Genomic DNA, 27,969 nt, shown 5'->3' with positions numbered 1-27,969 from the left:
TAGTCCATCCAGCCTTTCCTCATAAAACAAGTCATCCATTCCAAATATTAGTCTAGTAAACCTTCTTGAACTGCTTCCAGTGCATTTATATCTTTCCTTTAAGGAGACCAGTACTCTATTACTAAAGCATAACCTCCCTAATATTGTATTCAATTCCTCTCACAAAATAATAATAACATTCTATTAGCTTTGCTAATTGCTTGCTGTACTTGCATACTAACCTCTTGTGATGCATGCTCAAGGATATCCAGATCTCTCCAATCTCTCACCATTTACATCAGATACTTTATTTGTCCTGTCAAAATGGACACTTTCTCACATTTGACCCCATTTTCCTGATCTTTGCCTGCTCATTTAAACCTACCTATGTCCTCTTCACAACTTATTTTCCTAACTATTGATTTGGAAATATTCAGCAGGTCTGACAGCAATGGTAGAGAGAAAGAGAGTTAGTGTTCCAGGTTGATAACTGTTCAAAATGCAATTTTATGTGATAATGATAAGATAATCTGCTCTCATGATGTTTATTGATGGATAAATATTGACCAGAACACCTGGGATAATTCTTCTACTTTTCTCTGAAACAATCTCGGGGACCTTTTACAAGGATATCCAGATCTCTCTGCAATCACTAGTTATATAGCTTGAATCACAAGAATCATAAATATGCAAATACAGCAAGCAACTAGCAAAGCTAACATTATTATTTTGAGAGGAATTGAATACAAGATTAGGGAGGTTATGCTTTAGTAATAGAGGATACTTGTCTCCTTTATTTAAGGAAAGATGTAAATGCACTGGAAGCAGTTCAAGAAGGTTTACTAGACTAATATCTAGAATGGATTACTTGTTTTATGAGGAAAGGCTGGACAGACTAAGCATGTATCTGCTAGTGTTTAGAAGAATAAGAGGTGATTTGATTGAAACATACAAAATCCTGAGTGGCCTTGACAGGGTGGACGTGGAAAGGATATTTCCTTTTGTGGGAGAATCTGGAACTAGGGGGTCACCCAAGAGGGTACATAGGGGTGTTGGAGTTCAGCTAAAAGATGGCATTCCCTCAGTACTGCACTGGGCATGGTAGCCTCGATTACAGGGCTTGAAATCTGGTTGGGGACTTGAATCTACACCTTTGAGAATCAGAGGAGTGCTCCCCACTGAGCCAGAGCTAACATCATTGACTCAATTTAGCCATAGTCCACATAAGACCATAAACATTTCTCTCCATTAGAGAAATCACAATTGTGGGATAAGATGAGGGGGCCTCCACGAACTACCACAGCCGGCACGGGAATTGATCCTGTGATGTTGGCATCATTCTACATCACACTCTAGCCATCTAGTCAATTGAGCTAACTGACACCTCACCTCCATTTCCATCTCCCAATCCCCTTTAACATCCTGTATTTTTCTCCAGCCTCTTTTTCTCTTGCATATCAGTTTGAGATCTGCTCAAAATGCTTTTGGCAGTGGACATCTTAGTCCAATCTGTCTGGGTCACAGGGGCATGTCTGAAACTCCTGCTTGAGCTCCTGATCTTAATAACTCTGAACATTTGCTGCGTTAACTGGCCTGTGCACATTTGGGGTACAAAGTATTTATGACAGGCACGGGCCATATGGTGCAATTGATCCATGCCGGTGTTTATGGCCTGCATTAGCCTCTTCCCAATCCTACTTCATCTCGCTCCCCTCACCATATCCTTCTATTCCTTCCTCCTCCATGTTCATCCAGCTTCCCCCTTAAAGGGGTCAATGATATTCACGTCGACCACACTCTTATGGCAGCGCGTTCCACATTCTCACCGCTCTCTGGGGAAAGAAGTTTCTCCTGAATTCCCCTTACTGGATTTATCAGAGACAATCTTATATTGATGGCCCCCTCGTTCTGGTCTCATCCGCAACTAGAATCATCTCTACGTTGCTACACACAAGCAAACCCTTTCCTAATCTTAGGGGTAACCAAACTGCTGGGGCTTTGACAGTGTTATCAGGTTGAATTTAAATTTGGCTGGTGACCCAGGAGAGTGAGAAGCAAGATCGAGACAAAAGGGAGTGTTGCTTGCAGATTTGACACTCCACTCCGGCTACCATTTAGCCCAGAGTGCACATATCAGCTTCAGAGAAATAGAAACATAATGCGTGAGAATAGTTGCTAAAATATTCAATTTCTGTTTTTCTTTTAAAATGAAATCTTAATTTTGAACAGAATCTGTCGATGCACCTTTTCTGCTCCCTCTGGCAACGTACAGTTAATAATGGAGCAGACATAGCTGTTGCCATAGTGATGTTATTGGCTGCTGGACACAAGGTTAATAATTTTTCAAACACCAGAAAAACCTGAAATTTTTATTTTTGAAAAGATAAAGATTGGAGGGGAGTGGGGAAAGAGCAGGAGTGTGACTAATTGATAGCTCTTCCAAAGAGTCGGCACAGACACGATGGACTGAATGGCTTTCTTCTCTGCTGTATCTTTGTATGTATTCCACCTTTGTAACAGAAAATTTAACAACCATACCTTTGGACTCTTTATCAAGTCGTTTATATAAATTGTAAAAAGGCTGAGGCCCTAGCACTGATTCCTGTGACACACCGCATGTTACATCTTGCCAACCTGAAAATGACCCATTTATACGTACTGTTTCCTGTTAGCTAGCCAATCTTCTATCCATGCCAATGTGTTACCCCCGAGAAAATAAGCTTTTAGCCTTCATAGGATAGTTACTCACAGCACAAGACAAAACACATTACGTACACCGTAACACTAAACTCACCAAGTACTATTTATGAGCTGCAGTATAAATGAACACAAAATATACTGCAGCACAGGCTGGCTTGGGTTCATTTTTTAAAAGTTAATTGCTAAACATAAATAATCATGCTATTGCATTTGCAGCATTGGATTTACTTCATAATCATTACACACAAGTCCGAGCAAAACTGACAATTAGGTTCAAAAAAAAGTCCCAGCCATCAGATGGCAACATCACAGCCTCAAACTGCACTGTCGAAGTTGCTCAGTGCCAATTCCTTGGCCCAAGCATTGTCAACTATTTCATTGACAACCTTCCCTGCCATAAGTTCACGCATGGAGCTCAACTCTGAAGAGGCTTGTGTCAGCCTAGATCAGGGCCTGGAAAACTTCCAGGCTTTAGCTGACAAGAAGCAGGTAACACCAACTACAGACAAGTGGTAAGTAATTTTGAACAAAAGAAAGCTAATCATGCCCTTCTAGCTTTCAACACCATCAACCTGAAGCTTAACTGAACTCATAATATCAACACCATGGCTGCACGAGCAGAGCAGGTGGCACTGCCTACTCTATGATAAGCAGCTCACTTCCAGAATCTCCTACACAAGCTTCAAGGCTCAATTCAGCTGTGCAATGAAACACTCACCATCCAACTGGATGGGGGAAACCCCCACAAACATCACTCAAGTCATGTGACACAATCCAAGACACAAATTAATTTCCATCTTCCCAATCACCAGTCTACTGTGGCTAGAGGATGCCATCCAACAAACTCTCCTTTGCTACTTTTTTGTCAAGAAAGGCAACTCAATGTGGTGCAAATACCATCACCTCGAAGTTCTCCAAGTCTCCCACTGACTCGCACAGTCACTGATCCTATATCATTAACTGGTCAATATCCTGGAATTCCCTACCATTATTGAAACACACCACCACCAATATTCACAATAGTCACCCATATCCCAAGAACAACTTTTTAATCAGTATATTATTGCAATATCTGAAATACTACATTAATTTATAAAAATGCTAAGGAAACTTAAAAATGACTTGACCTCATTCAAACCAATCCACCGGTCATAGATGCTTCTGTTCATGACAATACTGGCAAAGTGGCTACTACATAAACCTTGTGGAGACAAACTTTGTGTTCAATCTGAGGACCAACCTTTGTATGGCACTATCAGCGTGCTAAATGGGATAGACTCAGAACAGAACAAAACTAGACATGCATGTCATCAGCAGCAGCAGAATTGTAGTCAACCGCAGTCTGTAACCTCATGCTTGACATAGCTTTCATTCTGATCAAGTCAGGAAACCAATGTGGTTCATGAGTGGTGGAGCAGCATCAAGCATACACAAAACTAAGGTGCCAATCTGGTGATGTCAAACAACAATCATCTTCAGCCTGAAATGCTGAGTGGCTGAATCATCTCAGCTTCTTCCTGAAGTCCCCAAGATCACAGATACCAGTCTTGAGGCACTTTGATTCACTCTACACAATACTAATAAATAGCTGAAGGTAGTGAATACAACAAAGACTATGAGCCCTAATGACATCCCAGCTGCAGTACTTAAGATATGCATCCCAGAATTAGTCACGCTCTTAGCCAAGCTGTACCAGTACAGCTACAACACTGCATTCACCTAATATTGTGGAACATTATCCCATGTATGGCCTGTCCATAAAGCAGAACAAATCAAATCTGATCAATTACAACCCCTTCAGTCTTCTCTGAATCATAGAATCATAGAAACCCTACAGTGCAGAAGGAGGCCATTCGGCCCATCGAGTCTGCACCGACCACAATCCCACCCAGGCCCTACCCCCACATCCCTACATATTTTACCCACTAATCCCTCTAACCTACGCATCTCAGGACACTAAAGGCAATTTAAGCATGGCCAATCAACCTAACCCGCACATCTTTGGACTGTGGGAGGAAACCGGAGCACCCGGAGGAAACCCACGCAGACACGTGGAGAATGTGCAAACTCCACACAGACAGTGACCCAAGCCAAGAATCGAACCCAGGTCCCTGGAGCTGTGAAGTAACTGTGCAACTCTTCAGATACTGAGGCAGTCCATATGCTTTTAGAGCAAGTCCTGAACAACATTCAGGCTTGGGAAGTAGCAAGTAGCATTTGTGCCACTTAAGTGCCAGACAACGATCATTTAGAGATAGTCCAAACATCTCCCCTTGACATCTTATATCATTACCATCCATGAATTTCCCCATCATCAACTTTCTGGGGGTTACAACTGATCAGATACCGAACTGGAGCAGCCTTATAAATGCTGAGGCTATGAGAGCAGGTCACGAGCTGGGAATTCTGGAAGGAGTAACTCAACTCCCAACACAGTCCCCGACACGCACAAACCTTGCACTGTGGTAGCAATGTGCACTATTAACTAGATACAATGTGCCTAAGCTTGAGGTGCATCTTGCAAACCTGCAATCTCTACCACTGAGAATGGCAAGGGCAGCAGATGCTGACTTGGAACTATACTGCTGTTCCTTCATTGTAGCTGGGTCTAAACCCTGGAACTCCCTTCCTAAAAAGCAGTGTGGATATGCTCACACCACATGGACTGCAGCAGTTCAAGACAGCAGCTCTTCATCACCTTCTTGAGGGGCAATTAGGGATAGAAATAAATGCTAGCCTTGGCAGTGATGCTCACATCCCAAGAATGAATTTTTTAAAAGTTTGCTGAATCATCAGAGTGAAATCCTGCAGGCACTCTCAGCCTATGTATGGTGATGAGGTTCCAAGAGCTTGTTCGCTTGCATGCATGACATGAATCTAGGAAGGAACAGTTTTCAAATCCAACTGAGCAGCTTTTGATCTCTGGGCATAATATGTGCAATCTTTATTCAATGATGTGTAATAAATGTTAATGGCTACATATAAAGTATGATGCGATCTGCCTACTTATTTCATGCTTTGTGTGGAAGGCACAGGGTAAAGCTTTGACTGATAATTTGATAGTTTTAGTTTGGCATGTCAGTTTGACTGAAATATGTCAACCGTAAACAAAAGAGTGCTTTCTGGAACCTACTATTATAATGGGTAGTTAAATTACTTTCCAAGTATTTGAAGGCAGATTTTAAATTAAATATTCATTGCATTAATTCCTTTCATAAAAGCGGGGCCTTTAAGTATGCTACAGCGGCCAAAGAGAAAATAAAATACCTGTATCCACCGCCTAAATGATTACCTTTCATCCTGCAGCTGCCACTCACTTCCTAGTGTCCTACAAATCAGTATAATATTTAGATAGATCCTACAAGGTAAACAGCAGTTAAGAGGCGATGTGCTTTTCTTACTTTCTGCATAGTCCATCAAAAATTGATCCATTGCACTGCATCTCAAAACAAAATATAATTAGCTACAGGCTCAAATTGAGAAACAGTCATTAGGCTTTGTTTGGTACTAATTTGACAATTCAATAGAATTTGTGAATTATGTTTGTTGAACCATCCCATGCAAGTTTCTTGCTTTTACTATAAAACATGCATATTGTAACTTGAATTCCAATTACATTTGAACATTTGAGAAAGGCAACTTGGTCATAATCACGGTTCAATCAATTAAAACAAAAACAATTGCTGGAATTATAGGCACTGTTAATCTGACATCCACCCATTACTGTCTCTTGTTCTAAAATGGGGCAAAATTGGTAAATCGTTGCAAGTTAAGCGGAAAGAGGTATCTATCATCTAGTATCCACTCAAAGGTTTCTGCAGAAATGCTGTAAAACATCAATTTGTGGGAGAGTTGCAATTACAAATTGAAGCAACTATAGACTATTACATAAACAGGATATCATTTATGATCACTGTTCACCCCTTCAGGATATCTGGTCTTATTAGATTATAGTGCAGATATTATGTTGGATAAGGAACTAGTTAGACCTCATAAAAAGAGAGGTTATCAATAATAGGATAGGGGACGCTCAAATGGAATTCCTAAGTCCTATTACTGGGACCACTACTGACCATCATTTGCTTTGATGATTTGGAGGCGACATTATTGGAACAATTTGTAATTTCACCAACGACAATAAGGTTAGTAATTTGAGCAAAATCAATAGGTTGCGGGCTAATTTAGCTAAGTAAGCTGATTAGAATTTAGTGTAGCAGATGTCTATAATGTGACAAATGCAGTTGGAGCTGGGAAACCACAGGCGTGCTTGTACCATGCAGGAGTACTCAGAAAAGGTAACAGATCAAGAGCTGGTGATAGGATGTGATAACTCAGGAAAAGGGACACAAGTAGCGTGTGATGTGACTATAGGAAAGCAAATGCATTTTAAGAAGTTGTTTGACTGAGACCATGGATCATAAAACAAACTGCATTATAATTATACAAAGGTTTGGTATTTCTCATTTTGGAGCATTATGTCTACTTTTGGTCCCTGCACATTAGCAAATAATATCACATTGCTGGAGAAGACCAAAATTATATTGCATTTTTGAGCTTTAGTTCATCAGGGAGTAAATTACTGCAGATGTTGGAATCTGAAAATAAAAAAGAAACTTCTGGTACAAGCACGGTGGTGGCACAGAAGCATTTCTGCCTCTCAGCGCCAGGGACCCCGGTTCGATTCCCGGTTTGGGTCACTGTCTGTGTGGAGTCTGCACGCTCTCCCCGTATCTGCATGGGTTTCCTTTGGGTGCTCCGGTTTCCTCCCACAGTTCAAAAGACATGCTGTTTAGGTGTACTGACCATGCTAAATTCTCCCTCAGTGTACCCGAACAGGCGCCGGAATGTGGCGGCTAGGGGATTTTCACAGTAACTTTGTTGCAGTGTCAATGTAAGCCTATTTGTGACACTAATAAATAAACTTAAACTTAAGCTCATCAACCAGAAATGTTAACCTCATGTTCCTCTCCATAGTTTCACGAGTTAGGGCTATTTAATTATAGAAATGCAAGATTAAAGGAAATATGATTAATGCTTTTAAAACGTTGGAGGAATTGAATACAGTTAGGTTGAATGGGGTATTTGATTGTGGATAGCAACAAAAGGAATATTGGCTATGCATAAGGTCTCTTTAGCCCTCTACAACTGCCAAAACGTGCAGTGGGTATGGATTCTTTCCTGTCTTTTAAAAGAGAAATGACAAATCCGTGAGCAAACATGGCATTTCTAGTTACAGCGGGTAGGTTGCTAGTTAGCTGGGATTAATTGGAGTTACAGACTGACACGGTCTCCAGGAGCCTTGCTTGATTACCTTAGGGAATCACAAAGGAGTTTTTTTTCTCAATGGGATGCAGGTCTTTCTGCTTTATTTGCTTCTCCCAGGCCTTTGCATGGTTGGGGTGGGTCAACAGTGTACGTGATTGCACCATGTCTGGTTGGGTGGTTTTTTCCCATCCTTTTTACACATTTGCATGTTGCTCATTGGCTGATGTAGATGGAACATTTAGGTTAAAGACAACTATTTAGCTGCAACTAAAAGAATAGGATGAGATTTTCAAATCAAAATATTGTTCAAAACTTCCAAATGTAAACAAATTTGTGGTCCTATTAATGTCCAAAACACATCACAAACAGTAGCACACAAAATAATATTAAGTAGCAACTGTGCAGCATTTGCCATCAGTTCCTTTGTACTCAATTTCTTCAAGTACCAATCATGCTAGTCTGGTGTTAATGTATATGTTCCTTACGAGAGACAATAATAGGGTGGACATGAACAAAACTATATTTAAGGTTAAAGCAACCTATTGTTATTTTCTGAACTGGAAACTGAATGTCACAGGGATCTACTCCAGTGTTTGTGACAAAGGTCCTACTCGTACAAAAATTCAGCTACTTATTTGCCAAATTAGCGATCCAAATTACAAAATACTATTTCAAATTAGAAAACTGCGATAGCAAAAACATTGCAGACAGTGTTGCTAAAATGAAAATCACATGGATAAACAATCCTCAATTATCTGATCTGTTTGAAATATTCTTAACGTATATAAACTTTTGCAACATACATGGCTCTCTGCATTCCCAACATGCTCAATTCAAAGCCCATTTTACACAAATTCAAAATACATAAACTGCTCATAATGCTTGCAGTTTTGATAAAAAGGCCTTTTAAAAAACAGCAGCTGGCATTTTTCGAACAACCCCAGTAATTATGGCACAAACTAATCAACATTGAATCCACCTCTTCAACCACCTCTAATATGTAGCAAGTATCACTAATCGAACCTTTCAAAATATGTTGGAGGATCTTCTATTGGGGGCTTATTTGAAATCAGGTTTTTTTTATTGGAGTTTTTAAATTCAAATATGACTGATCTTTTTTAAAAGTTACAAGTTTTGTTTGTTGAGAAACAACTACAATGACAGAATTGGGAACAATGGAACAGATGTCAGCCAGACAAAACCCTCTCAATACATCACAAAAGCATTTCAACTGTAAATGACTCCAGATTACTATGATTAAAATTTAATTTCATCCCTCAATTTCAAAATTTGAGTTGGCATTCTGCAAGTAGAAAATATTTCAAACAGACGACTGATGAATAAACCATTCCACCACAAGATCACAAACATTGTACAATGAAGTAATTAAGTCAGCTACAGTGTAAATAGCTTTAACTGTCAGTAGGTGACTGAAGTTTTTCTATCTTTCAGGCAAAAACCTTGGCGAACAAAGAAATTCAATGAACTTCTAACATGTAGAAACTTAAAACAGCACAGAGACTACCATTCAGCCCATCATGCTCTTTACCAGAGTTATCCAAAATGAATCCCTTTGCCTGCCCTCTCACCACAGCCCTCAAACTTCCACAACAAATAAACAGCCAGTTTTTCTTTAAAAACAATGAACTCTACTTAATTATCCCCCATGATGGATCAGTACGTGCACCAACAACATTTGATGTAAAAACATTGCTCCTATGCTCTCTTCTTGTTCTAATTATAATTAATTACAACTCATCGATCGTTTCCCAGCCAAGGAAATAATAATTTGTTATCCATAAGAGCACAAAAAATAGGAGTAAATCAAATGGCCCCCTCAAGCCTGCTCTGCCTTTCAGTATGATCATGGTTGATCATTAGCCTCAATGTATCAAAAGTGCTGAACCTCGAATAAACCTTCCATGACTTATCTGATTCAGTGGAGATAGCCCCAGGATAGCAAATGCTTCTTTGCCTCGTCAAACCTCCCACCTTTTCTGCTGTCATCAACAAACTCTGATACTGTGATCTCTACGTGCAAGCTCAGATCATCTATTTGCACCAAAAACAAAAGTGGACTCTGTTAACATTCTGAGGTACACCACTTCCAAACCTTGTCTAGTTCAAGCAATGCCTAGTCTTCAGTGGTCAATCTCCTTCTGGTGTCCCCTAATCAGATGGTGGAAATCCCACTTACACATAAACAGGGTTCCCGTTGAAGTTGCAACAGTGCACCAGGAGAAGCCCTGGGAGATTCCACACTTTATTTCTTGTCCAAACAACTTGCTTCGCAAAGAGCCTTTTCAGAAGCACCTTCTTGAATGCATTCTGAAAATCCATGTATACCACACCTACTACATACCCTTTATTGATCCAGTTGCTTCTTCAAAATCACTTGCATTTAACTAAATATTAAAACTATATTTTAATTGAATTGTCAAGATTAATGGATGAATGAACCATAATATTTTGGCATGGCGCGCACTGTCTATGGGTCCAGTTAGCACAGAAATAAAAACATATATAAAAATCACATTCAGTCTGCATAAATCAACAGTGTAGATCAGGGGTTCCCAAACTTTTTTCACTGGGCCGCACTTTCGGAATAAAAATTTGCTCGTGCTACACCGAATTTTTAATTGACAAGAAATACATTTTTAAAAAAACAACTCCTTGCAGTGCTTGATTCATAACATAGAACACAACTACTTTATAATATGATCATGGGACATCGCCCTCAGCATCACTTGATGCTCTTGCTCTCACTGTGGAAAAATATCTATCCATGTTTAAATGTTTCTTTGATTGTCCTTGAATCTCCCGCCACACTTGCCATCCTCTCTCGCCGCACCAGTGTGGCGCGCCGCACCCTTTGGGAACCACTGGTGTACGTAGTGACAAATCTCTTTACAAATAAATCTAACCTCTATAGTACAGTTAATAAGCCAGCTATACAATTCATGTGCTGCAGTCAAAGAGGGAGCCCCAAAAGAGAGGTTTCGTAAGGGCCGCAAAGAGACATTTATTCACACGTAGGGTTTTATTTTTATTCTGAGAGCTGTCCCAATATTGCTTTTTCAGAGGCTTCATAAAAAGAAAAGCCCTCATCTAGGATCCCCGCAAAATTTCATACAAGTACCTGCAAAGGTGTTCCAATATGACTGAGGAGATGACTACAGCTGCATTATTAAAGGTAGATTTTTAATATAAACTTATTCCATTAATAGTACTCTGTATTTAAGTGTGTACGTATACTCAGTTTTAGATGGCCCATACTACTTTGACAGTTATCAATATGAATAAGCCAAAGTATAGTTCTAAAAAAAGAGCAACCATCAGTTTGGTTGATTATTCAGTACATTAACAGATGTATTGCAATGTTTAACATTACAGTTAAGTGACAATGCAAAGTAAGACATGGTGAAGGCTCCTTTCAAGCTGTTCAAAAAATTAGTAATCTGCATGGTTGAATACAACAAGAAAAAGATAGGGTTCAAGGAATACATTGATCCAGAAACTATAGATGTAATATTAAAAAGCAAAACTGATTTTACTTTAAAATCTTGACCAACTTCAGTTTAAATTAAAATAATGTAGTTCTGTACACTTAGAAAGCATGTTGGAAATGGATTTTAAAGCTTTCCAGTGATCGGTCATGTTCATATTTCTAAACGAAAAAAAGAGTAGCAATACGAAGCCCCATTCACAACAACCTAGCTGATTTATGCATACATGCACACAAAACAATGTAGAATATATATTCTAAATCAATCTATTTCTGATCAATAGAAATTTAGAACTGTTAAGATTCAGGAATTATATGTCTGAAAATGGTTCAATTACATGTTAAAAGACAGAGTATATGGAATTAGCAGCATGGATTACAACAAATCCCCAAACTATAACAGACATTGCTAGCACCACCCAATGATGTCAGATCTCAAATAATACGGAAGATGCCTTTCCAGAAATTGAACTGTGCAAGTTGTCACACTGCTACCTTTTAAAGTGTGTGTCCTTTTTATGCCAAGTAAAAAGTGAACACAATGGCTCACCATTCAGTTGCCAATCGCATTACTAAGGTCAATAAAATAGGCCAGGAAGTGAATCCTCTTAGTTTGTGAACATATTACAGAACATTAGCCATTTAATTATAAACTAGACTGAATAAAACTGTTACTACATTGCTGTAATAACATTATGCCTGTTTCCCAGCAAGCTAATCTCTAGAAATAGCACATTAAGAATTGATAAACTGGTGGTAGAAGAAACAGAACAGAGCTTTTATTCCCATCACATGTCTACCTACTGACTTGAAATTGTGAAATATGTACAATGAAGTACTCGTTAATAAAAAGCTAACAAATGGGCTGCAACAAGCAGCAGTGGATTAAACTGCTGCTGGTCCTTGTTTGTTATAAAGAAAGCTACTGAGCAAAAAAAAGGAGTCAGGCAGATGTCTGCCTGAACATGTTGTGGAAGAGATTAATTGTCTCTCACTCCAAAATTTTTTTTGTCCAAGTCTGGACATTTTTTTTTTGCAATCATGTTTTAGAAATTCGTAACATTTCAAAGCATTAAAATCTGAGTTATTTATTAATCGAGAATTTTGATGAACGGTCAGCAAGTATGGAAATGGTTCATTTTTTTTCGGTGCTTAATGGAAAATGCAGTGAGGTTTAACCCAACCTGTTCCACAAAAGTAAACAAAACAGTTCTTTCTTGAATCTGGGCGCAGTTCAAAAGAGTGGGATCACTTTAAGGCTTCGCTTACCCCATTCCAGGAATTCAGCAATGTATTTTTCCCGTCGGATAGGCGAGCTGCTACATTCGTTGTATAAACAGATTAAAATATCCAACAAAGTCTCCACACTCATGGAACTTGCGTTCATCCGAGGTCCGTTCAGGAGCAACTGCTCCAACTTCTTCAGGCGAACCTTGGCTGACATTTTATCCCCCTCAAGTTTATCTTTTCCTCTCTCTTTCTTTTCCACTCTGTTCCTTTCGACCCCTCCAAAAGGATCCTCCTCAAAAAAAAGGGGCGACCACTGAGCCGCGTCCAGTTGCCCGAAGGAGATCAAAGCGGTGATTTATTTCACATTAAAAGAGGCAGGAGCTGACATTTTCACGGTTGAAGTTGAGAAAGGCAGAGGAATGGAAAGCTCAGGCCCAGCTGCTGAGGAGATTTCCTCCCGGCACCAAACCCCGCCGCACTCGCTGGGAGCTAGTGGTCCTGGAGCCCGGGCCCGTGGAGCCAGCTCGCCCGCTCAGCCGGCCCTCCTCATCTCCCGGCCCCGCCGCCGCTGCTGCTGCCTGCGCGGCTGCTGCTGCTGCTCGGTGTGGAGCCGGCGGCGCTCATGCCGGCCTCTTGCCCGCCTGCCTGCTGTCCCCGCTGCTGCTGCTGCTTGGCCCGGGCTGTGGCCACTGGGCTCCGGCTCTCAGTCTCTCCCTGACGGAAACCCGGGCGGGGGCCGCGGCGCTCAGTCTCTGTCCCTCAGCCACGGACACTCGGCTGCACCGACTCTCCAGCTCCACAAAGACACCCACCGGAAACACCGCGACGTCACCTGATTGACAGCCCATCCCCATGGCAACCGCCAGGAACCTGGAGCACGAGCGAATGGGAATGTGTCCCCTTGGAGCATTGGGAATGGGAATGTTTCCCCTGGAGCAATAGGAATGTGTTCCTGGAGCAATGGGAATGTTCCCCTGGAGCAATGGGAATGTGTCCCCTTGGAGCAGTGGGAATATGTCCCCTTGGAGCAATGGAAATGTGTCCCCATGCAGCAATAGAAATGGGAATGTGTCCTCTTGGAGCAATGGAAATGGGATTGTGTCCCCTTGTGTAATTGGAATGTGTCTCCTTCAAGCAAGGGGTATACGTCCCTGAACCAATGGGAATGTGTTCCCTTGGAGCAATGTGTATATCTTCCCACTGGAGCAATGGGAATATGCCACCTTGAAGGAATGGGAATGTGTCCCTGGAGCAATAGGAATGTGTCCCCCTTGAAGCAATGGGAATGTGTCCCCCTGGAGTAATGGGAATGTTTCCCTGGAGTAATGGGAATGTATCCCTGGAGCAATGGGAATGTGTTCCCCTTGAAGCAATGGGAATGTGTCCCTGGAGCAATGGGAATGTGTCCCTGGAGCAATAGGAATGTGTCCCTGGAGCAATGGGAATGTGTCCCTGGAGCAATGGGAATGTGTCCCCCTGGAGCAATGGGAATGGGAATGTGTTTCCCGGACCAATGGGAATGTGTCCCTGGAGCAATGGGAATGTGTCCCCAGAGCAATGGGAATGTGTCCCTGGAGCAATGGGAATGTGTCCCCAGAGCAATGGGAATGTGTCCCCAGAGCAATGGGAATGTGTCCCTGGAGCAATGGGAATGTGTCCCTGGAGCAATGGGAATGTGTCCCTGGAGCAATGGGAATGGGAATGTGTCCCTGGAGCAATGGGAATGTGTCCCTGGAGCAATGGGAATGTGTCCCTGGAGCAATGGGAATGTGTCCCTGGAGTAATGGGAATGTGTCCCTGGAGCAATGGGAATGTGTCCCTGGAGCAATAGGAATGTGTCCCTGGAGTAATGGGAATGTGTCCCTGGAGCAATGGGAATGTGTCCCCAGAGCAATGGGAATGTGTCCCTGGAGCAATGGGAATGGGAATGTGTCCCCAGAGCAATGGGAATGTGTCCCCAGAGCAATGGGAATGTGTCCCTGGAGCAATAGGAATGTGTCCCTGGAGCAATGGGAATGTGTCCCCAGAGCAATGGGAATGTGTCCCTGGAGCAATGGGAATGTGTCCCTGGAGCAATGGGAATGGGAATGTGTCCCCAGAGCAATGGGAATGGGAATGTGTCCCTGGAGCAATGGGAATGTGTCCCTGGAGCAATGGGAATGTGTCCCTGGAGCAATGGGAATGGGAATGTGTCCCTGGAGCAATGGGAATGTGTCCCTGGAGCAATGGGAATGTAATTCCACGAGACAGTCTGCGCCTGTAACTCGCCAATCTTATTGACCACACTTTGTGCATTCACATAACTACATTGTAACACCGATTTAGACATTATTATGTTGTCTGTTACTTTGACCCCACCTAATAATATACTATTCCCTATTCTGGTGCTATCTGAATCTCCCAGTCTTTTATGCACTTTGGTAGCATGAGTCAAATCAAATCAGGGCAGTGTTTATAACGGTGAAAGGTCATCGATCTGTTCCTCCCTTCATAGATGCTGCCTGATGTGCTGAGTATTTCCAGCAATTTCTGTTTTCGTTTCAATTTCATGCTCGCACATTTAGCGCAATCAGCACACGCTGGTGTATTTTATCTCTAAAATGTAAACGTCTCTCATTTCAATAGTTGCAGATCATGTACAGCTAATACTCAGTGGTTACAGTACTGACAACAACAATTACATGTTCATTCAAATATATATTTTTCCATATTAAATTGAACAGGTCTAATCCTGACCCCTCCCTAGGAAACAAGCAGCTGCACAAACCCCTAGGTTCTGTGCCAAGCCCGTTTGTCTGAGAAAATGGTTAGGCAATCTGCTACCTAACCTCCACATACTATTCCTTAACTAACCTATAGAAAAGGAACAGTGGAAAGTAGGCTCCAAAGTTGGCTCAGTGGCAGGAAGCAGAGTGTCAATGTGTGTATTTTGACTAGAAGGCTGCTTCCAGGGGAGTTCCACCAGCACTAACACAACTTCCCTTTCATAAAACTGTGTTGACTCCACTGATTACCTTGAATTTATCCACGTGCCCTGCTATAACCTCTTTAATAATAGCTTCTAACATTTTCCCTACAACAAATGTTAATCTAACTGGCCTAACTTCTTTCTGTCTCCCACTCTTTTTGAATAAATGAGTTACATTTGCTATTTTCTAATCTAATGGAACTTTTCCCGGATCTAGTAAATTTTGTAAAATTAAAACCAACATGGCAGTGGGAAGAAAGGAGCTCAAAGCATCCCTGAAGAGATCCCTGCCGACTCCTGGGAGTTTCTGGCTTGTGACCAACCAAAATGGAGAAAGTACATTTGGGGAGATATTGAACACATCAGGAGACTTTGTCAGAAACATGCAGAGGTGAAGTCAAAGGGGTTGGAAACAGCACACAAACCTCCAGACAACTCATCTATCCAACCTGCCAAGCACCACCTGCCATGAATGTGGCAGAGTCTGCAGATCATGCATTGGACTTACCAGCCATCCCAGAACCCATCGAATCACAGCAAAAACAAGTCACCTTCGCCCTCAAGAGACTGCCTAAGTCAAATAATTGTGATTAACCTTATTTTCTATATGACATTTTTGTAATCATTGAATTGCAAACTCCATGACTTCTTATCTCTACAAAAATTCAGGGAACTAAAAACACGTTTGTGAACACAAGCATTTGAAATACTGTTATAAGGTGTGGTAGTTTGAAAAAATGAACAGAAGCTACATAAATGAATGATAGTATGCTTGGCACCTCAATGTGTGGTGCCACAACATGAGAGGATATGCACTTGTAATGTTTGACACAATGAGAGTGGGAGACAACTGGAGAGATGGTTACTACACTATACTCCTTTATCTCAGTTTCAGCACAGAAATAGCATAGTATCAGGATAAGACTAACTTTCCCAGGATGAACATCTTAATACATGCACCTTAGACGGCTCATTATCACATCAAAACATTTGAAAGCACCGACTTCCAGGCCTTTCTAAAGATATTGCTAAAGTATAGATGACAATGGCAAAATTCTTATCCCGTGTCATAAAGCAAAATCCCTGATATTTTTATAAATTTAGGTAGACAGGGTAATTTTGATCTTAAAAACTGCTTCAACTAGTTTCAGCTACAAAGAGTTTACTTATCTCAATATAGGGGAGTAACCAATGTACAAAATTATTATTGTATCCATAGTTTCCAATAAGTGGCGACTTACTCTTGCTGCTACTGAAAACACAGTCATAAGTTTAAGAAGCTAAGAAAGAATCTGTTCAGTACTTCTGGAGAAATGGTCGTCATTTGAGGTTAAGTGGTGAATGTGGTAGGAAGGGGTAAAGTGCAACAGATTATGAATATCTTTACCATTTAATGAGGAGGGTCAGATTTTCAGAAATAGATCTAGATGATTTAAGAACCTTGCTACTTGATTAGAAGTATAAATCTTGTGAGCGGCTAAGCATATGTGTTAACCATTTTATGACTTGCATTAGTGCAGGGTGGGAGATCAAATACTTTCTGCCATTTGTGGGATAAACGTTGCAGTGAATCCCACACGACAAGACTTTCCTGCAGAACCATGGAATCCACTTCCCCCATGCAAATGACCACAAAGACAAAATAAGGGCTGGAGTCAGAGATACAACTCTAGGATGGGCAGAAGTTCCCTTTCCCTCTCAAGAGATGTAACAAGTGGCAGAAAGTTTGGAAATCTAGATTTCTATCTTTTCTTTTTAATTTATTCATTCACGGGAAGTGGACATTGCTGGCAAGGCCAGCATTTGTTGCCCTTCCCTAATTACCCTTGATCTAAGCGGCTTACCAAACCATTCTGATGTAAAGTCGGCAATCTGTAAAGTTAACCCTACCGACCTCTCTCCGCAGATGCTGCCTGACCTGCAGAGTGTTTCCAGCAATTTTAATTTTAATTTCAGATTTTAGCATCTGCAGAATTTTGCTTTCAGTTATTCTTTCACAAAACTAAAACGTTCTAGTTCATAATTTTTTATTGTCATTCATGGGATGCAGATGTTGCTGGCTGGAACAGCACTTAATTCCAATCACTTGAGAAGGTGGTTCTGAGCTATCTTCTTGAACTGCTGCATCCCATGTGGTGTGGGTACGTCCACAGTGCTGTTAGGAAGGGAGTTCCAGGATTTTGACTCAGCAAAGGTGAAGGAACAGCAATGTACTTCCAGGACAGAATGGTGTGTGGCCTAGAGGAGAACTTGCAGGTGATGGTGTTATCAAGCGTCTGCAGCCTTTGTACTTCTAGGTGGTAGAGATCGCAGGTTTGGAAAGTGCTGCTGAAGCAGCCTTTGTGATTTGTAAAGCCTTCATGACTTTAATTATAACTTCAAACTATACGAGCATGCCAGACAGCATTTAGAACAAATCATAAACACTAATTTATCGTGTTGTGGGAAGATTACATGCTAATCAAACTCATCTACAGACATTCATTAAGAGCCATTGAAATACTCATGGCCTGCATCCTACTGATGTCAGCCACAAAGCATGCATACCTCACATAATTTTGTAATTTGCATGAGATATCTTTCATTACTGGATAGAATGGAGATTATTCTCGCAGCTATAATAATGGCAAATCTTTTAGAGTTTGGGATGGAGATCTCCTTGGCAGGAGCAAGAATCAATGTTTAATATTAACACTGCGCACATCATGTAAAAAACATTTGAGTGTCAGCCATGGCTCAGCGGGTAGCACTTCTACCTTTGGCCTACAAGGTCCACACGAGGAACTTAAGTATATAAACTAGACTCATGTTCCACTGCAGCATGAAACATATCCTGTGTTAAAAATCCCGATGATGTTAAATGCAGAGGAATCCCAAAACCAGAAGGGTAACTTGGAACATCGGTTCTTAGTAGTGTATTTTTCCAATTTGTTATAATGTGAGAAAAGATATGCAAACCAAGGAGGAACAGTAGAGTCTTGTTGTGATCAATTAATAAAGAATATTTCTTAACATAAAAGAAAACATATGACAAGAAGGACTATAATACACTGCAACAGTACACTTAACTCTACTGATAGCTATACACACACCACCTCATAAAATTACCTCATGTTTCCAACTACCTATGTTCCCTGAACTCTGAGAAACGACCCATTTTTCCCCAAGCAATGTTTAATATTATATAACTCTATCAGCTAAATCCAGCAGATAATTACCAGCCACAGGTTATTTGTCCATGTTTGTGAAAACGGTCGTCATGATTCAGGTAAATCAACAATGTTTTTAATGGAGGAGACCATGTATGTCAGAAATTTTGGAAGGGGCTCAAGTTGTGTCACAGGAATTTTTAAATCAAAAACAGGACCTTTGGCTTATGAAGTGGACGTACAAGGGAAAATCATCCAGAAACATATAAACCATTTACAAGGACGACAGCTGTCCCAGCAGCCAGTATTGCCACCTGAAATCATGCTGCTAGCAGGAAACATTGTTGACTATCCAAGCAGTGAAGTACCAAGTCAGCCTGTGATAAGTTTGTCGTCCCCATGGAAACGGATGAAGCTGAGTTACCAGTACCTGAGGAGATGCCTGGTATAGGGGTTTCTGCAGAAAGTTGTAAGAAGGCACATGACCCAGAGGCAGGGTGAGTCTAGAGATGGAAAGAGATGGATAAAGACTTAGTAAAGCATCAGCTCCCTACCTGTATTCTCTACTGTATATATGTATATAGCTTTGAGTTGTTAAGACTTGCTGTTAATACAATCAAGACTACAAAGCCTATTTTATGATGCCTGAAACAGAACATTTCATGGTAACAGCACCTGGATCAGACCCCTCATCCTCACAAGAATGCAGAAAAGACTAAGAAAAAGGACAAATCCAACTCACCAGATTGGTTTGGACCAACTCAAGGGCCAAATCCAACAAGCCATTTGGCAACCTTGACAATAAATTTTCACATTTCCCGATATAAGACTTAAATTAAAAAATGATAGAAATCCCAGATTTATGCTTTCTTTTACAAGTTTGCAAGTTTGATAATCTTGCAAATCATGTTGTCCTGATGCAAGACATTGATGAATCCACAACCAGCCTCGGTGAACTGCTAACAGCCTTTGATGAATATTTTAATCTTCCAATTAAGGACAGTTCAGAGTTTTAAAAAAGGCATAAGAAACTCCCAGCAAAATGATGGTAAGGCAAAAGACAACACCTAAACAAACCACGTGAGGATGTCAGAGAGACATGGAACTTTCCAGAAGCCCTAATGATATATCACTATGGGAAGCCTGAGGCAGAAATCCCAAATGATTTCCTTATCAAATACATGGACACTTCTTCAGAACTGCATCAGTGGCTGCTAATGAAAGACAAAGTTCTGAACCAGATGGACCAAAAAAAAGCAAAGAATCACTCAGAAAATATTCTCTTCAAATCCGAGTTGTCTGAACTCAATCTCAAGTACATTCAGGCACAATAGCAGACAAGGAAGGCACTCACAGAGCTCATTGCTTTGAAGGACTCTTTTACAAACCAGTCGGTGCTCCTGGAAAAACACAAGGATTTAGAATAATGATGAAAGCTACTTCAGAAAAATAGCATTAGAGCTATCAGCAATGACAAAGCTATACACCGATACGCAGAATCAGAAAACAAGAGTTGAACAAGAAAACAAATCATTGAAAGAGCAGCGAATTGTCCTCCAAAATCAGATTTAAAAACAATCCAATACCCTTTGGCAACATGACAGAATGAAGAATACCATGTGCAGCAGAATGGCAGAACAGCAGAACAAACTCAATGAGACTCTGCTAAATTAGTCAAGACAAAGTACTTGAGCTTTGCAACAAAAAGGAAAACCTCTTGAAGGACCTTTTCATGATACAAGGCTCCCTCAGGTCCAAGTTTGTCTCTCAGGAACATTAACAGCGAGACACATAAATTTAATGTCACTCTGAATGAACTGACGACTCAGTTTTCAGAGAAGACTCAGGAATGTTCACTGTTCCAGGAGGAAGCAGTTGCACATTTGGAAGGAACTTTGGAAAAACAAAGTTTATATAAAGAGATGAAAATCCAGAACATACATTGGTGAATAAAGATAGAAGTTCACATTATAGAGTGTGAGGTCTGTCGAAAACAATTCACAGAAGCACAATTACAGAATGTGACCTTGAAAAGTAGCACAGAGGAATTATACTCTGCCAAGGAAAAACTGATCAGTGGAGATACAACATGGAGTAGCAAACAGATCTTTAAACGATTATGCTTTGTCTGGAATCATTTTATGTCTCTTCTGAGCAGGGATCTCTGCATAGCCCTAGATCTCCTCAAGATGGCAGAAGATGTCAAGACTACCACTGTCATTAGCCGGCCAAAACAGCATGGTCCTTAGTCCTCAAAACACTAAAGAGTATTCAGCCTCAGGTTTCTCCTGCCATCTTTCTTCCTATTTTGTGGCGGTGGTTTGTCATCATTCCAGATCCTGCAAAGTCCCCAGTGGTCAGACCAACCTACTGCAAGCAAGATTACTATTGCACCTCCAGTGCCAGGTATATCAGAGAAGGATCTGAGTCTGAGGGACCTCTACCTCCATTTACCATGATGGTAGAGTTGATAGGCACACTACCCACTGTACACACTTCCAGCCAATGTTCAAGAACCACAAGGGATGTTGGAACCTTGTGTCACCATTAACAACAAAACACAGAGATAAGCCTGCTACTCAACTTTTTCTTGCCACAGGCGTGCTCTTCCTCAGAGAGCTTGCCGATGGCCCAAATGGGAAAAAGAAGAAGAAAAGTCACCGCCAAGTTGATGAATGCAATTTTCACCCAGCCTGCAAGAACCAATCAAGGGTAACAACAATCATGTGCCATCATACCAGGCAGACCAATCAAATGTGGCTTAACATCAAACAATGGAAGAAATGAATGAAACCATACCCAGATGTCAGTTTAACCTTCAAACCAACAACAACAACCAGACCCACTCTCTTGATAACACAGTGAACGAGGTGTGGAAAGGTTAGAAATCCTCCAGCGCACCTGAACCTTTAACATCAAGGACTTGAAGGGGGGAGATGGGGTGTGTAGAATGTTGTTCATGTTCATATTGTAATAGCAATAATGTTATAATAGCTTTAAAGTTGTAACAATAAGGTAAACACACAAGTGTTACAACAATATAAGACTCAAAATAAACTAAAGTAACTACATCCATGAGATAAAAACTGGGGGGTGGCGGGGGGGAGGGGTTGGCATTGGGAAGATGTGGTAGTAGGGTCTGGTACATACAGTGTTAATGTGGGTCTGTGTACAGTACCACCCACACAGTGATGTAAGAAGGCATATGACCCAGAGTCAGGGTCAGTCTAAAGATGGACAGAGACATATAGAGACCTAGGATTGAGTCAGATCCATACCTCTACCCTTCACTATATGTCTGTACGTGGTTATGAGTTGTTAATAAAGACTTGATGTTAATATACTCGACTATATATATACTATAATAGACTATGAAGCCTACCTCATGGTTTCCAGAGTAGCGTTCTTTAGCTCTTCTTCTATCCCAGCCACCTAAAACTAAAGCTTATTTATTAGTCACAAGTAGGCTTACATTAACACTGCAATGAAATTACTGTGAAAGTCCCCCAGTCGCCACACTCCGGCACCTGTTCAGGTACACTGAGGGAGAATTTAGCATGGCCAATGCACCCAACCAACATGTCTTTTGGACTGTGGGAGGAAACCGGAGCACCCAGAGGAAACCCATGCAGACACAGAGAGAACGTGCAAACTCCACACAGGCAGTGATCCAAGCCGGGAATCGAACGTGGGGTCCCTGGTGCTGTGAGGCAGCGGTGCTAACCACTGTGCCACCGTGCTGCCCACCTGCCACACAATTGGGATGGGCTGAACACAATTTCCACATTTGCTTATGAAGACAGAAAATGCTGGAAACTGTCTGCAGGTCAGGCAAGGTCCGTGACGTCACAAACAAAGTTAACATTTCAGGTTGATGACCTTTCCTCAGAACTGGAAAAAAAAGAGATGTAATAGGTTTTAAGGAAGAGAAGGGGTGGAAAGAAGAAATAGGAAGATCCATGGTAGGCTGGAAGGCAGGAAAGGTTAAATTAACAAGAGATGATGGTATAAGAAACAAGCTGGAAGAACAGCACCTTAACGTTTGATTAGAATTTCACAGCCTTCCAGACTCAACATTGAGTTCAAATAATTCATATTGTAAACGTTGTCCCAATTTCCTCAGACAACAGCTGGTGGTGATGATTCTGCTATATTTTGGGTTCCTACAACATGAGAAGAATCTCAACACCATATATTGCTATATTAAAAAATTAATTTCCTGCTGAATTAAAAATGATGGCTGCTACGAGTCACCTGGCTACAGAGTTGGCCCTTTGTCTGAGAACTACCACCAGGCATTTCAAGAAGTATTTTCTCAGTTTCTGGAGTCTCACCCATTGTTTTACAGGACACTTGTAATCACAAAAGACAAGGAGACTTGTCCTTCAGAACTTGCGATGACGACAGAGCTTCTAACAGATACATATCACATCTGGGACTGACCAGGCCCATTTCAAAAGGGATGTTATTTGAATTTGATAAGCTCACCTTGATCATAGAGTGAGTAGGTCTGCCTAGACAATGAATTCCCAAACACTAGACCCGCAGCATAGATGGTATCTCTTTCAACAACTAATGGCTGGGACATTATCAGCCCTGATATCAAAGTCAATTCCAGACAATGGATAAACATCCCTTTTGAAACCATTGCAGAGAATTAATGCCTCGTGACCATTTTGAAATTTCAATATAATTTTAGGAACTGTTTTAACATTCAACTGGTGAGCCAACAAGAAGTAGCCCCCTCCAAGCAGAACAATGGCTCGTACCTTGAAGCCTGTTTCTGCTGGAAGATTTCATACCAATACCTACAGAGCTGACCCAGCCCCTGTGTACTTACTTCATCTTGCGGTCAGCACTAACTGAAAATTGAATACTAAAGCCGGAATTTTACTGCCTTGCCCGCCCCAGAACCAGGGTGGGCGAAGTTTGCAGAACGGCATTCTCTTTTGGCCTCGAGTGGGATCTTATGAGCCTCGGGCGGGTGAGGCGGTAAAATTCCAGCACACAACTCCAGCCTTCAGCCAGCTGAACTCAAACCCCTCCACATGAAAGAATTCCTCATTGGCCTTCAGACTTTGGACTCTGGAAATCACATGATCATATTCGTTTCAGTGGTTCTTGTATCGTAAAACCCCTTTTCTCAATCCACCCCACCCCACTTTGTGAGTGTGTGTATTTGGAGTGGGACATTGCAAACACACCTTCCCCAGTGTTGTGAATTAAAAATAAACTAACCTTCTGAGTTAATCCTAATTTGAGTTTGCTGTGGATTATTAATAAACTGGATCACAAAAAATTAGGAATTAGGAAAACACACCACCACATTTTATTAAAAATTCAAAATGCATCTCCTGCTTACAGACAGGTGGTAAGAAGAAATCAGTGCAGTTTGTCTGTCTCTGGCATGACTATAATATATGTCTATTTGCGTCTCCTCGACAGTCTTCTCTTTTGCTTTATCTGTCCCATTACCATCCTCCTTTGTTAATGGTTGGTTGATTATGTTGTTAAGGGATGATGGACATTGTTTGATTAAGAACTGAGCACACAAATAAAGAAAAGCAAGTGGTGGGTGTTGCAGGGACTGGATTGCATAATAAGCTCGAGGAATGTTATTTCAATTTAATTTGATATGGTTTTGATTTTTTTTGTTACAATTCCCTTATTAGGGGCTGTTCATTAGTTAATTTGCTCATTTGTTTAATTGTTCTATTTGACACGGTATAAAGAGAGTCAACAGGGACATTGAGTGGGTAGATAGGAGACAAAGATTTGCAATGCTGCATCCTGTGAACTAATTTGCTCTCAAAGGAAAATTCTTGCCTCTGTCTTATTTCGTGCTCCTGGCATCGATCCATTGAACCACTTCCAGATTGTAACATCAACACCTTTAAAAATGTAATCTCACCTGCTTCCCACACTATTGCAGGTCTTTCCTTTTCACCTCCCTGCCTTTCCCTACTTCAACTTGTTACAACTCTTAACTTCTGATTCTGATCAAAGACTGTCAGCCTGTAGCGTTTACTTCACTTCTCTCTGCACAGTTGCTGCTTCACCTGCAAGAAACACAGCTAACTTTTCAGATGTGTGGCCTTTCATCAGAACTGGGACATTTAACAGGATTCGAGCAAGAGAAAGGGGAGAGGTTAGGAAGAAGAGCAAAAGAGAAGAATTGTGATAGGATGGAGGACTGGAGAGATTAAATCATAGAATCCTACAGTGCAGAAGAAGGCCATTCGAGTCTGCACCGACCACAATCCCACCCAGGCCCTATCCCCATAACCCATGCACTTAACCTAGCTAGTCCCCCTGACACTAGGGTCAATTTAGCATGCCCAATTCACCTAACCTGCACATCTTTGGACGTGGGAGGAAACCAGAGCACCCAGAGGCAACCCATGCAGCTGGAAATCGAACCCGGGTCCCTGGCGCTGTGAGGCAGCAGTGCTAACCACTGTGCCACTGCACCAAAATGAAAATGAAATGAAAAAGGTATCATGTCGCAAGGTCAAATGGAGTGGTAATGGGACAGGAAAAGTGACAAAATGTGCCCATAGAATTGCTAAATGCCAGTACCCTGACTAGCTGTCATCCAAATATAATGTAAAGTTTCCCAATCTTCCAACCTTCCACTGGCCTTTGCAATATGGTATGCCTTAGTTTTTGTCTTTATGTTGTCTCTAACTTCCTTGCTTAGCCATGAACATTTCTTCTTCTTCTTACAGTCTTTCTTCCTCTCTGGAATATATTTTAGTTGGGAGGAATTGAATATCTCCTTAGACAACTGCCACCGTTTATCAACTGTCCTACCTTTTAGCCTCCTACCCAGTCCACTAGGGCCAAGTCTGTCCTCCTGTCTATGTAATTACCTTTGTTTATCTCCAGAAGGTGAGTTCCGTTTCTCACCTTCAAACTGAATTTTGAATTTCATTATGATCATTCTTCTCTATAGGATCCTTAACTATTAGGCCATTAATTAATCCCTACTCATTACACAATACCAAATCCAGAATAGCCTGCTCCCTGGTTGGTTCCACGACATATTGCTCCAAGGAACAATCTCTAATACATTAAATGAACTCTCCCTTGAGGCTACCCTTGCAAATTTGATTAATCCAGTCTATGTGCATATTAAAATCACCCCTGATTATTGCCGTATCTTTCTTACAAACCTTCAGTACTTCCTGGTTTATACTGTGCCCCACTGCAGAACTATTTGTTGGGGACCTATAGATTACTGGCACCAGGGACTTTTTTCCTTTGCTATTTCTTATTTCTACCAAGACTGATTTCACATCTTTATCTCCGGTGTTTATATAATTTCTCACTATAGCATTGACCATTTCCTTTATTAGCAATGCTACACCACCTCTTTTTCCTTACTGTCTATCCTTCCGAAATACTGAGTACTCTTGGATATTCAATTCCCAGACCTGGTCTCCTTGTAACCATGTCTCAGTGATCGCCACCACATTATACCCCTTTGTCTCCATTTGTGCTGTTAACTCACTAATTTTGTTCCGAATGTTTCATGTATTCAGACACAAAGGGGGCGAGCCAGCCAAAAAGATCTAAGTACCAAACGAGCGTGAAAATGGGAAAAATTTGGGACTTTTTATGGGCGACTTAAAAACCAAATCTTACCTGACTCTGGCAAAAAAAAAATGAGGCCAAACCAGCCTGCAGGGAGAACGGGTGGGGCCTAACTCACCTGAAAGCAATTGCGAATGCTCAGATCTGTGTTCACAGGTCATTCTCTGCCTCCCCTTAGCTGTAACCGGCCTTCTGGCAGAATTCCACCCCTGCTCACTACTGCTGGGCTCCGCAATTGATTGCTACCCCCGCCCAAATTGATTGCCACCTCCCCCCCCCCCCCACCCCCTCCCAATACTGTGGGGCTCTGCAGTCGATCGCCCCACTCCCACACAGGCCGATCGTGGCCAAAATCTCCACCACCCCCCCACGCAAGGACCGGCCAATTGCCAGTTGCAGAGTGTGCAGCGGTCCTCTTACCCAATTGCTGGAGCAGAGTGCACAGCGCATCCCCTCCCGCCAATTGCTGGAGCAGATTCCTGCCCAGGATCGGCTGGACCCTGTCAGGCCCTCCCCCCTCAGGCCCTGCCCCCTCAAGCCCCCCCCCCCCCCCCCCTTTGGCACTGCCTGGTGGACACTGCCTAAAGGGCAGCTCCCCTCTGCCCCTGACCTCCCAGGGGGGCCTCAATTGCCTCCGGTCCTCCTGGTGAGGCCATCACATCTTCATTTAAATATTGAGATCAGCCTCACGCCCTTTTCAGGTATCCAGATATCCGGTACCGGTAATATCGTGAGAGGTGAGAAATCGGGTGCAAATCTCAGCTCTCTCACGATCTTATCGGCTTGCCCCACCCATCAGCCGGCAGGTGAGATAGTAAGATTGCCCCCATTGCCTTTAAGTTTGTTCCATTGTCAAGCTTCCCAACTCTTGTATAGTTCCCTGTTGCTAAATGACGTTCACACGTTCTGTCCCTTCCTTTTATTCTTTTGGTAACAATCCGCCTCATCACTAACCTGCACTCCTATCATCTTTAATTTTGATGTTCTAATTTTTCATGCAACTGGACCCTCCCTCCCCTCTATTTAGTGACTCCTTGTACCACGGTGGTCAGTTTGCTCATCCTCCATTCAGTCCCCACTCTCATCCACACAGGTAGCAAGAATTTTTAACCTATTGGACAAGGACAAGGGCTGAGGCTCCTGCAACCCTACCTTCTGGGTCTCTCTGCCTGGCTCACTCACAGCCACCCCCTCCTGTCCCTGACCACTGGCCGAACTCAAGGTAGTTAATCTAAGGGGTGTGACTGCCCTCTGAAACATAGTATCCAGGTATCAAGTCAGGACTATTTCTCAACAGTCATCTTGGCCATTGCAGCTAAAAGTCACCACAGTGAGTAGCACTTACAGTATTTTGATATTCAGCATTTTGGTATGAAGATTGAGGTTATCTATGGAGAAGAACAAGGAGAAATCCAGATCAGATACATCTGAGGAAATTGACTAAAGTAAGGGTAGAAATTGCAGAGGCACTGGCAATAACCTTCCAATCCTCCTTAGATACAGCTGTATTGCCGGAAGACTGGGGAATTGCAAATGTCGCATGCTTATTCAAAAGAGGGTATAAGGATAAATGCAAA

At 41.8% G+C, this 27,969-nt stretch overlaps 1 protein-coding gene across 2 annotated transcripts in view; it reads right to left on the bottom strand.

The window, feature by feature from the left end:
• Window positions 1–13,501, bottom strand: part of cdc42bpb (CDC42 binding protein kinase beta (DMPK-like)) — a 181,123-nt gene extending 167,622 nt beyond the window's left edge. For both annotated transcript variants that reach the window (XM_078234073.1, XM_078234074.1), the window contains exon 1: window positions 12,719–13,501. In XM_078234073.1, the coding sequence (XP_078090199.1) occupies window positions 12,719–12,893 (175 nt within the window). In that variant the 5' untranslated portion in view covers window positions 12,894–13,501. The remainder of the gene's footprint in view (window positions 1–12,718) is intronic.
• Window positions 13,502–27,969: the final 14,468 nt, after the last annotated feature.

Source organism: Mustelus asterias, chromosome 18 (assembly GCF_964213995.1).
Source record: "Mustelus asterias chromosome 18, sMusAst1.hap1.1, whole genome shotgun sequence".
Classification (NCBI taxonomy): Eukaryota; Metazoa; Chordata; class Chondrichthyes; order Carcharhiniformes; family Triakidae; genus Mustelus; species Mustelus asterias.
The sequence above is the reverse complement of the archived record's forward strand: the minus strand, read 5'-3'. Positions and strand labels throughout refer to the sequence as shown.